At 43.7% G+C, this 12,780-nt stretch overlaps 1 protein-coding gene across 1 annotated transcript in view; it reads left to right on the top strand.

Annotated features, from left to right (window-relative positions):
- LOC119233525 (core histone macro-H2A.2) overlaps positions 1 to 12,780 on the top strand; it is a 40,937-nt gene that overhangs the window by 19,135 nt on the left and 9,022 nt on the right. Inside the window, exons 2-4 of the mRNA XM_054690046.1 lie at positions 1,737 to 1,967; positions 10,802 to 10,908; positions 12,128 to 12,325. Of these exons, the coding sequence (XP_054546021.1) occupies positions 1,796 to 1,967; positions 10,802 to 10,908; positions 12,128 to 12,325 (477 nt within the window). The 5' untranslated portion in view covers positions 1,737 to 1,795. The remainder of the gene's footprint in view (positions 1 to 1,736; positions 1,968 to 10,801; positions 10,909 to 12,127; positions 12,326 to 12,780) is intronic.

Genomic DNA, 12,780 nt, shown 5'->3' with positions numbered 1-12,780 from the left:
ATCATAGTCTAAGGCATTTTGCCCATCTTTGCTGGTACTTAACTTTGATGAATACCTCCATCTTTTGGAGACAAAATGACATATAAAATAGGAGTGTGGTAAGTATTCAATACACACGAGCACTTAAACAATCACGTCCAGGAAGTGTGTAATAAAACACCCCAAACTCCTGGCCTTCACCTCACAGATAGGAGCGTGGTAAGAATGGGGTTGTTGCTAATTTCATAGGTTGTATATAAAACTGCTCAGTCACAATAGGGGATAATTGGATATTTCAGAAATTTCAACTCTAAATTCATTCTTCCATCCAGTTAAGTGAATCCCAGCTTTGGGGCCTTCATATTAGCCTTGCGTTCACATAACATTTTCTTCCATCGTCATCTTAGCCCTTTTCTTAGGTCGATTCATGGCCACCTCGGCTGTGGGTAAGCTGACATGGTCACTTTTTGAGATGGACGTCTCCATGGATGGAACCAATTGCAATTTTTTTTAAAGATTTTTATTTATTTACTTACACAAGAACCGAGGTACAGACCAGATGCACGGGAGGGTGAGAGGATTCACCAGAGACAGAGTGGGGAACAGAACAGGCAGACTGACAAAATACACTGCTGAGGGGAGCAGCGGGCGAGACAGGAGAGGTCTGCCATGCCATGTGGGACCCTCGCCGGTGGCTGGAATCGAACCAGCACTGCAGAGGCTGCGGACAGCTTCACAGCACTGCGCTCAACTGCCTGTGCCACCACGGGAGGCCCGCCAATTGCAATTTATTGTTGACTTTCTTATTTTCCATCCCCAAAGGAAATGGCTACTGAGAATACGGTGACCCTTGGGGCAGGGAGCTTTGACTCTACCACAATTCTTAGGAAATTTCTCTTCCCTTTCTTTTGGTCCTGCTTGTTTGTCCTCTGTAATTTGCTTTTACTTATTCTGAATGATATTTCATTTTTTGATCATAAGACTCCTCCAACCAATAGGTTGAACTGTTACAATTCTCTGAGTTATTTTAGCCTTACAAAGACTTTTTCAGACATGTACGATCATTTTATCTTCACACATAAGCTGGCTTCCTGAAATGACAATGAATTACATTCATGTCTCTCATGGACTGAAGTCACCACCTGCTGTTCAAAATCAACCTGGATTCCCATTCCAAAGAGGAAGAGCTTGATTTGCCTTATGGCTTTTAATTTGCTGTGTTTGGTTCCTCTGCATTAGCTTATTCAATAACACTTTAAGAATGCTACATTATTGGAATTTAGAAAAGGGTTTCCCTCTGAGAACTGAACACATCAGCTTTGAGTTTGTGGTCAAAGCTGACCACTATAATAGGCATGACCGTATTATAGTGACTTTTATTAAAATAGGCAGAAGTAAATCAGAGCCCAAAAGGACCGTTTCATTTTCTTGTTGCTGTTGAAACGAATTATCCCCAAATTTAGAGGCTTAAAACAATACAAATCTACTCTCTTAATAGATCTGGAAGACAGAAGTCCAAAATCAGTTTCTCTGGGCAGCTCTATTTAGTGACAGTTTCTTTGGCCTCTTCTATAGGGACTGGGTTGGTCTGATGGGCTGGGGATATGTACCCAAGTCCGGGAGCCTCCCTGCCCGCAGCACCTGCAGGCCCAGCTGCCTCCCCCAGGTCAGACACAGTCACAGTGCCTGGGGCCACACCACTGTTCCCAAGATGTTTGCCAACTGCTCCTCCTCACACTGACTCCTTTTCTTTTCAGCATTGTGTTGGTGTCTGGAGACCACTGAATCAGCAAGCTGAGAGGAAAACTGCAGCAAGATGTCGGGCCGAAGCGGGAAGAAGAAAATGTCCAAGCTGTCCAGGTCAGCCAGGGCCGGCGTCATCTTCCCGGTGGGGCGACTGATGCGCTACCTGAAGAAAGGGACGTTCAAGTACCGGATCAGCGTGGGTGCTCCGGTCTACATGGCAGCCGTCATCGAGTACCTGGCAGGTAAAGTGAACGGTACCCCCCCACCCCCCAGTCCCGGCGGCTCCTCCCACTCAGGCCGCGAATGATGCTCTAATTCCCCCTGCGGCTGTGTTCAGGCTGCTGCGGTAGTGGTGGGGTTTCGGCTTGCCTGCTGAGCTAAAATCAATTTCTGCAGGCTTTAGGAGAGAAAAGAGGACACAAGAAGGACAGATGATCAGCACGAAAGAAGAGAACTCCCAAGAATGTGGTTTTTCTAGACCACCCTCCCCCAAATTGTGTCTTGCTTTAAGTGAATGCAGTACACAAAAATCTAGGCCTCAGCAGAAGGTGGCCGGGTGGAGGGTTTCTATTCCTTCTGTTAAAAAAAATCTGCACTTTACACCAAATTCCTTGTTAAACATCCATTTTCCTGGTGTATTAAGACTAGAACTCAATGTACATAAATAACATTAACCTGAGCACGGGAGGCATCTTCTGTTGGTTCTATGAAACTGATGGTTTTCTAATTTTGCTCTCCTTTATTTTTTTTTAAAGATTTATTTATTTATACAAGTACTGGGTACAGTCAGAAGTGTGGGAGGGTGAGTGAATTCACCGGAGCCAGAGCAGGGAACAGAACAGGCAGGCTGACGAAGTACACTGCTGAGGGGAGCAGTGGGCGCGGCAGAAGAGGTCTGTCGCGCCATGGGGGACCCTTGCAGGTAGCCGGGTATCAAACCGGGGCTGCAGAGGCTGTGGGCAGCTTCAGAGGCTGTGGGCAGCTTCACAGCCCAGCGCTCAACCGCTGCACCACTAGGGGAGGCCCTGTTCTCCTTTATTGTCGTGGGTCTGCCTATAGAACAGTACTGGTACCTTCCTGTGCGCCTCTCTACAGAGGGCCAGTCCAGCCTTGCTGGTCAAACAGGAATGGGAGGTGGGTCTTTTGCAGTGTAGGGTCAGGACAGGACACGGGGCAGGTTTTCTAATATCCAACAGACCGGGTAAAGGAGGAATCAGAGTCCTCAGTGGTTTTTGCAGGTCTTTTATTGGGATTTACCCGGTACACAGCAGGAAAGTGTGCTGGGGGTCCCAGAGGCTGGCAGTCCTCCCAGCCCCCAGCAAATCCTCACTCTATCTGGGCTCTCCGGTGATCTCTGCTTCTGCTTCTGCTTCTGCTTCTGCTTCTGCTTCTCTGCTTCTCTCTCGGCTTCTCTTTTGGCTTCTGCTGGCGTCCCCGTGATGCCGCCCTTAAAAAGCACAGTCTTAGCCCAGGTGAATCCCATCTACCTATGCCCACACCCTACTCCAGGTGCCCGCCATCAGGCATGCATTCAGGACCGCAAGGATCCATCATGTATCCTGATGGTGGGAGGGCAGAAAAACCTGATTTTTCCTTACCCTCCATGCAGCCAGGCCTGTCTCCTCTATGTCCTTTCCTACCCATCCTTTGTGCTTTTGTTCCCCTCCAAAGGGGGGCTGGAGTTGAGAGGACACAGGCTTAGATGTCAGCTTCAATGCAACTTATTTCAGCTCTGTTACCTTGGGCTGGTTCCTTAACTTCTCTGAGCTTCAGGTGTTTCCGGCTGTAGCTCATTGAACTCTGCTAACTCATTAACTGAGTAAATGAGGTAACATTTGTAAAATTGAGCTAATGCATGTCTGCTGCATAGGATGCATTCAATAAATGTTAATTCTTCTCTCCTTTCTATTAAGAGCTGATGAAATCATTCTGGGCAACGTATAAATAATTAATTTCCTAAAGTGTTGTATTTTCAAGCTGTATTTGCATTTTAATGAAAGGAGTTTTAAGACAAAGGAATGCATCATTATTAGTGGAATCTCGGGTCATTGTTGAGTAAATAAAAAGGGGAATTTTCAATCAAGTGTTAGTTGTTTTTACTGTTGTTTTTGGAGGGGGCATCAATTGACTTTGCTGTGGGCAGGGAGTTCAAAGTACCAAAGCTTCCTGTCACCCTTGAACTAACCTTCAATATTCATGACTGAGTTGACTGAGTTCCTACTTTGGATCAAGCCTTACAGATACAGCAGAAAGAAGATATGTGGTCCTGCCTTCACCCGGTTTAGGGCGGAGAAAAACATCAAACCTATCACAATCAAATGACATATATGTTGGGCAGTAAAGTTAGAGACACTTTGGGAAGTGGGGAGGGGTGATGGGGGGTCCCTAATATAAAGCAAGTGTCATTACAGCCTAAATCAGGTCCTCAACTCTGGCTTTGCCCAGGTTGATTGATCTAAAATCCTGATTCCTGGGTCTCACCCTGGCAGATTCTAGGCTGTGTTCTTGACATTAGGATTTTTTTAAGTTATCTCAAATGATTCTGATGAGCAGCTAGGATAGGAAATTCTTAAGTGTTTGCCAGATTCAATGGGAGGGTTAAGCTAAGAGGAAACTGTCAGGTTGGGGAGGAACAAAGATAGAGACCCAACGTTTATAGGAAGTACTCTACTGGAAGTTCTCCCTTCTGGGAGCTGGAAAATGGAAGAGCTGGGAGCAGAGCAGGGAAATGGGAGCGGGTGAGAGATGAGATGGGATTGGTGGGGGAGTAAGCGGAGAAGGCAGATCCTGGAGAGCCACGGTGAACTTGTGTACATTTTGCACTCTCTGCAGGGGAAGGCATCAGAAGAGGAGGTGGCAAGAACAATAATCTTGCCACCCCAAGGTCATGGCAAACTTGGTGAGGAAGGTGTGGGTGATCAAACTGCAAGGGGGTGAGGAGATGTAAATGAGAGACAAAGGAGATAGGGACTCTTTTAGGGAGTTTGGTCCAGAAGAAGGAAAGAGAGGGACTGATGGGTGATGGGGTGGGAGAAAGTGTCATGTGGAAGAGGCTTGAGTCTAGGGTCCTTGGAGTCTATCCTTAGTCTCACTAACCATACCTAAAATGTAGTATTTCCTTCCTTTGTGAAATAGGGCAATAAACCACAGTAGTGTCTGCAACACCTGGAAATTTCTCACTGATTAAAATCACCAACATTCTCTTACTAAATTTTCATTATTATAAATATCTAGGAATGTCATGTACACTTACCTTTATTTCAAATCACTGTAGTTATTAGACCTGCCACTGGATCTCATCATTTATGTTTGAATAAAGAAGTACACAGACTACTAAGTCCCAGATTTTTTTAATACTTTGAAAATTAGATCTCATTGTAATTGGTTTTGACATCCTCTATATTTTATGCATTTAAAGCCTTATCCTGACACTCATTAGAGTGGCTATTGTTAAAAAAAAAAAAAAAGAAAATGAAAAGTGCTCATGTGGATTTAGAGAAACCAGTGCCTTGATGTAAACTGCTGGTGGGCATATAAAATGGGGAAGTGTGTGGGAAACAGTTTGGTGGGCTCTCAGAAATTAAGCCTAGAATTACCCTATGATCCAGCAGTTCTACTGATAGGTATATGCTCAAAGAATTGAAATCAGAGATTTCAACAGATACTTATACACAAAAGTCATAGCAGCATTAGTTACAGTAGTCAAAAGTGGAAAATAACCCACATATCCATCAACAGATGAGTGGATGTGGTTTACACAACCAATGGGATATCATTCAGCCCTACGATAGAATGAAATTCTGATATGTGCACCAACATGGATGAGCCTTGAAGACTTTATGCTCAGTGAAATAAACCAGACACAAGAGGACAGATATTGTATACTTCTACTTATATGAGGTAGCTAGAATGGGCAAATTCATAGAGACAGAAGGCAGAAGGCTGGTTGCCAGAGGCTGAGGGGGCAGGATGGGGAGTTACAGTTTCATGGGTGTGGAGTTTCCATTTAGGATGGTGATAAAGTTCTGGAAATGGAGGTAGTGATGATGGTTGCATGACACTGAATGTAATCAGTGCTACTGAGTCATTCGTTTAAAATGGTTATAATGATAAATTTTACATAATGTATGTTTCACTACGATGAAAAAGAAACTTTATTCCAAGATGGGTCCTTGGGTCTCACCAGACAACCCAAGAAATTCGTGGTGCTGATAAGTTACAGCATACCTGCTGGAGGGAGAAAAATTGGCGATGCTGGAGAGTGGTGGAGAGGGAAGGTCACTCCTCCAGCTCCCAGAAGTGGGGGAATGGCTAAGGACAGATGAACACACCACCATGTCCCATGTGGAGACATCAGCCTATCAAAGTCATCCTCCTCTGACACATAGAGTTTTACCTTCACAGTTTCTCCTAATTGACCCTCAGAACAGAGCTTTTAAGTTGCAGTGTTCAGCTCTTCTCTCCTGCCCAGATCTCAGTAGTGAATGGTGCTCACCTTCCCCCAAATGAACTGGGACATCTCTCGCTGATGTCCTGAGAGCCAGCCCCGCCAGGACCAGTGATATCATCTGGCCAGTTTATGTCTACCAGAGTCATGGTTATGGTCTCTGAAGTTCCTCTCTCCATTCATTGCTTCTGAGTGGAAACCCGAGGCCATAGGAATGGCATAAGAGAAGGCTGACGACTTAGCCAAAATGAAAGTTGCATACATTTTCAGCAAACTCTGGGGGAGAGATGCAGGCTGCCTTGCCTGATTTCTCTGGACTGGCCTCAGGTTCACACACCATCATCATGAGAGGCAGTTTCTAGTCCCAAGGTGGAAGAGGTTGTACCATCCGGGGAGGAATGTGTGCTGAATGGCCTGCCCCCAAGATATCCTCCATCGCCCAGAATGGACATCACATGCCTTCTTCCGTATATAGATCTGTAAATGGCCCAATGCTCATCTCCAACAAAAGCAAGGGAAATTCTATGGAAGAATTTAGCATTTATCAAGAGCAGATAAAATATAACTACAAGATATCCAAACTGAATAATTTTTAATCATTTTTATGGCAAGAAAAGGTTATATAGTATATATAGTATATATTTTTTAATTGACAATAGATAGATCTTTTAAAAAGGTTGCCTTTCAAGGCACCTCATGAAACCATAATGGAATCGAGAAGTTCTTCATTTCCATACAACTGCATTTATTCATTTAACACCACCAAGCATGTTTAATCTAGTGATTTTCATTTAGTACATTGGTGTTTTGAAAAGATTGCTTTGGCAGCCAAGGCCACGTGTACGGTTGTGTAGGTTGTGAACTGCACAAGCAGAGTATCATTCACAGCAGGCCTCACATTGGTGTATTTATTAGGAGCACTTCCAGTAGATGGCAGTAAAGGGCCTTCTCAGGAAATCAGGACACAAAGTGTCTTTTATTTTGCACAAAGGCTTACCCATCATTGGCACGAGTCCACAGTAGGACCAAACTAGGGGTGAGAACACCATTTAGACATCCACTGCAATTATCTGGGCCAGAAGAAAAGAGAGCCTTAACTCAGGTAATGGCAACGAGTGTGGAAAAAAGAGGCAAAGGTATATGAGATTGATGAGGTGGATGGAACTCCATATGGTGCCTGGGGGCGAGGGAGAGGGCTGGGTAGGGAGAAGATGAAGCTGTGTGGGGATGGAGATATCAGTTCCAAGGGCCATGGGAGGAGCAGGTTTGGGGGAGTGATTCGAAGTGGGGGGTGTGGAAAGTTTGATGTACTGTGGAACTCCCAGATGAGGCTGTCCAGGTGACATCATGCAGGGCTGGAGGGGCAGATCTGGTAGCATGGGCAGGTAGATGGGGTTTCCCGGAAAGACTGCAAGTTCCGAGCAAAGCAGAGGGCACAAACAGCCCCCGGGGCAGCATCACCTGGAGAGCAAGTGGGCAAGTAGATAAGCCAGTAAGAAAAGGGGCTGGGACAGGAGACACATGAAGGAGTGGCGAGTTCACGGACAGTTCATGGACATCACATCCCTTCTTCCGTATATAGATCTGTAAATGGCCCAATGCTCATCTCCAACAAAAGCAAGGAAAATTCTAGGGGTGAATTTAGCATTTATCAAGAGCAGATAAAATGTAAATATAAGATATCAAACTGAATAATTTTTAATCATTTTTATGGCAAATGGTATCCCATCTCCTGCGGCTGGGATACCTATCCAGTGTTGGCCTAGACTGTGTACAAAATAAGAGGACATGGGCTCTCCAAAATATTGTGCATGATGAGCTTCCCACTATCCCTTTTGGCTACAGGCATCACTCTTTTTACTACCAGAGGCATAGCTGTATTCCAGATGGTGACTATTGTTGGGAGTATGACTTCTTACAGGTGAGGAGTTGGCTAGAGAAGCCTGGAGACTTCCACAGACATCTATGCCTCTTAATGGAATAATGATTTTCCCACAAAATTTTCAGTGGAGTAAATTCATGCTCTATAAATCCAGTTTTCCTATTGATTGCCAATAGAAGGCCACTGATGTTCCCAGTGTCAAAAAAATCACCAAAGAATGTAGCAAACTTTTATAGTTCATGCAAATGTATTTGTCATAATAGCATTTGAAAATATTAATAATGACTGTCATTCTAAACATTTAAATGGCAGAGTCCCTGTCACAAGGCAGACTGAACATCTAATGGAGAAAAGAATTCCTTGGTCTAGATTTCTGCTGCATATTAGTTTTTCTTATTGAAGAAAAATGTTCTGCCTCTGCTTTTGCACCAGAGCTCATGATGTCTCTGAAATATAACTTATTTCAGAAGTCCAGGAGTCCAGTCTCATGCTGGCCAAGTCTCACCTGCGTGCCCAGCCGGGCACTGCCTGCTGAATCCTTGCCTTTAGTTTCATCCTGTGCTGATTTGATTCCAGCAGATTTTCTGACTGTGGCTCTAATGTCTGTGCATCTGTCCATCAACCTGACCTTCAGGATCTCCCTGAAGGTTTTAAACATGTAGGACTTCATTAGCCCTGCCTGTCACGGTAACGGCTTATTTGATCAACTTGGAAGGATGCTTCTTCCTCTCAATGAAGGCGACAGAGGCAGCAAAGTGATGATCTAAGATGCTAAATTAAGTTCATTTACTCAGATGCTTAAAACGGAAAGACTCCTTGACACCCCATCCAGAAAAGGACAAGGGGAGTGCTCCTGCCTCCCAAGTGTGCCACCCCCAGCCCCAGATAAACAGGTGCAGGAAATGCCTTTGCACTGAGCTTAGCTGTACTTTTTTACCTGAAGTCATACCGCAAGCCTATTTGTGAAAGCTTCATAACTACATTGCTCTTCAAGGGGTACCCTCACAAGACAAAGTACTGGGCAGCTGCCTGAATGCAGCAAACCATGTGATCTCACACAGCATTCATTTCAAATACTCTATCTGTTGTCCCAACAGGACTGTCATCTTCAATTCAGAAAGCACAGTCACATATAAATGAATTGTTGGTAAACACAATATCATCACTTAATAACCTGGGAAAGATGTGGTGAGAATGGATTTTGTAATGATGTAGCACTTTTCATTATGGAAATGTCATATAAATATTTAACTCTAATGCTTATTTTATTCTAATTTTCTGTTAATCACATTTACTTAGTTAATATGCATACTTATGCCAGGTTTTTTTTATTGCTGTAGATTTATGAATGATGGCAATTTCCTGTGCTATTTCATTTGAAATTAGGTTGATTGTAAAGATTCACACAGACTCATCTGTTCATTTTAGAGCTTAGTGTTTATGCCATTGTACCAGTGAAAAATCCCTCAACACACACACACATTTCTCCCCCCCCCCACATTATCAGTAGGAAAATACATTTGCACATTGCCTCTAGCTTTCTAAGAGGAGTTTTTCCTTGAAGATTCATTCATGTTTTTGAAAGCAGACCAATTTGATTTAGCATAACATCCTCTCAAGTTGAGGAAGAAAAATAAAAGAAGATAGAGGTATGAGTGCCCATAAAGAGCATAAACCAATTCTATAGATTTTTTTAAATTTTAACTCAAGCTTTGATAGTATATGAAATAGGTTTAAGAGCATTCCTTTTATTAACTCTTCCACGCCTACCAAGCAACAAGTTTTTTAAAGTCAGAAATATGCTTAAGTCCTGAGGGATATGTAGAAAAGCCTTGAACCCCAACATACTTTCCTTCCCTAATAGGTATTCCCATTAGGAGCTCACTTTTCTGGTTAAGCATTTCCTTTTCTCATAGTGTAAATCAGTTCTTCCAGCCTACTTTGCTTTAGGACTTGGGGCATCAAGTGAAAAGGAGAAGGAGACTCTGAAATGGAGATGGGGAGGGTCTCAATGAACACCAAAGACACACTTCACTCACAGCACTGTTCTCTTCAGATGGCGCTGCTCAAGTCCTCTAATGGATTCTGTGTTGGTCAGAATTAACTTCTGCCGACAGAGGGTTAAACAAGGGAGTTTATTTCTCATGCAAAAGAAGTCTTATCAAAGATAGTCCAGTTTGATGAGGAGGATAAACCATTATGAGACTCTGCTTCTTTCTAACTTGTGCTCTCTTATCCACAACTTCTTCCTCTTGAATAAAGGCAGCTGCTCCTATCCCAGCCATCACACACACCCAGTCTGCCAACAGAAAAAGAAGGGCCCAGACATTCATTGATGGACACTGCCCAAACATACCATACAATGCGACTGCTTGCCTTACATTGGCCAGAACTTCGTCACATGACTATATTGATCTACAGGGGAGGTTGGGAAATACTGTCTTCAGTCCTGTGATGATGGGCACAACAAAAAAATCAAAGGTCCACGTGTTAAGGAAGAAAGGTATTTATCAACGTCAAGCAACAACTAGAAGACTTTGCCACAGGATCATATATCAGGTCTTCTAAAGTAAATTACTTTGAATTCTGAGTTTTTTTTTAGTTTTCTGGATTTCTTTCCAAGTCCAGTCATAAAAATTACAGGTGAATATCACAACGTAAAATTAAAGACTATTTCCAAAGAAAAGCATTAGAAATTTCAGATCCCAGTCTGTGGTTATCTATTAACCTCCCCCTTGTCATTTCAGCGGAAATTCTAGAATTGGCTGGCAATGCTGCGAGGGACAACAAGAAGGCCCGGATAGCGCCCAGACACATCCTGCTGGCAGTCGCCAATGACGAGGAGCTCAATCAGGTGGGACCGGAGCTTTGAGGGAAATCACAGAATGAGTTTGCTAAACAACCTACCAGTGTGCTCCCCTGGCTGGCTTCAAATTATTTCCTGATCCAGTTGCTAGGTGCACGTATAGAAAGACAATTCAGATCATGTAAGAAAAGAGCAAATTCTGCTAGCTAGATCAATAAAATTGCCTCTTAAATAGATCCCATTATATATTCTGGGTCTGGCCAGACCTTCATTCCCTCTTTAAAGAACAGCTCTCTGGCAAGAGCAGAGCACTCGTATTACTCTTTTCATAGTTTCTTCACCCAGATTTTGTTAATGATTTGTTCTGATAAGGGCATGAGAGACCTTCTTTATAGGTTAGAACTGACCCTTTTATTTTAGAGCTGACTCCAAAGTGGAATGGACGATCCCCAAACATACACAAGGTGGCGGATAGAGAGGACAGGAATTTTTATTTATATTTATTTTCTAATCTCACTCATCTCAACTGCCTGTGGTGAAGAATCAGTTCTTATTTCCAATCCATGATGGATTGACAATTTCCCAAAATACAATCACTAGAAAAAAAAAAACATGAAAACAATCAAACTACAAGCCACAGTTTTTATTAGTGCCAATAGGTCCCCAATAATTCTGTCAACTTGCTATATACATTTCTAGACTCTTCCTGGTTATTTCTCTAATCCTCTTGTCACAGATAGTACCCAACAGTCTGTGCACCAACCTTGCTTGCAGATCTCACTTGAAGGAGAGCTGCTAGATGCGCAGACTGGGTTGGGGTAGCCGTATATGTCACTTATTTAAATTAAACATTTATCAGTCTGGAGGTGCATAGTCAAACATGTTTTACTGATGGAATGAATGGTCAAAGAGTGTGGAGACCACCGGTCTGTTATTAATGGGGTCTAGCCCTAGCACTGACCTTTGAACTTCATTTTGTCAAGCTGCGCTCCCCACGTGGGAAGCCCTTTATCCTCTGTTGTGTCTGAAATTCCAGAGCCCTGGTTTCAAGCTCTATCGTCCTTTCACTTTGCTTCACTTGCTGTGCTTTCTGTACAAGATCACAGGATTCCTTCATACAAGTGAAACAGGGAGAACCGATTAAACCATGTATTATGCAATGCCTTTGGGAAAACAGACCATTTTTTAACACTTGTTCTGCCAACTGCATCCAATCCAGAACCAGCAGGAGCTCTGCTGTCTGAACTCATGCTTTTTCTCTCTTCAGCTGCTAAAAGGAGTGACCATTGCCAGTGGGGGCGTCCTGCCCAGGATTCACCCTGAACTGCTGGCCAAAAAACGAGGGACCAAAGGCAAGTCAGAAACGATCCTCTCCCCTCCCCCAGAGAAAAGAGGAAGAAAGGCCACTTCAGGCAAGAAGGGGGGCAAGAAATCCAAGGCTGCCAAACCTCGGACGTCTAAAAAGGTGAGCCAGAAGGGAGTTTAATGATCCAAGCCGAGTGTGGAGCTGGCATCACCAAAGGACTGAGGACTCTCCACAGCTTGGCATGGGGGAAATTGACAAGGATGTCCATGTGGGATAAAGGGACACTGGCACTAGAGCCCAAGTCATCAAACAGGATCTGTTAGCGGCTTCCAAACCCAAAGCTTGCGTGGTTTTCATGTTTCCAGATCCCTTCCACTGCCCCCACCAAAACTGGAAGTGAGAGCTGATAACCTAGAACTCCACTTTTCATTTCTCTAGTGAGCTCCATGTTACCTACATATATATATATATATATATATATATATATATATATATATATACCACTAGGGGCCTCCCTCATGGCACAAGGGGTTAAGACACAGCACTACCAAGATATCCACAGCCACTGCAGCACCAGTTTGATCTCTAGCCAGGGACCCACATGGCTCAGCAGA

Source organism: Talpa occidentalis, unplaced genomic scaffold (assembly GCF_014898055.3).
Source record: "Talpa occidentalis isolate TD23 unplaced genomic scaffold, MPIMG_talOcc4v2.1 talOcc4.8, whole genome shotgun sequence".
Taxonomy (NCBI): domain Eukaryota; kingdom Metazoa; phylum Chordata; class Mammalia; order Eulipotyphla; family Talpidae; genus Talpa; species Talpa occidentalis.
This window is presented reverse-complemented; position numbering and strand designations above follow the sequence as displayed.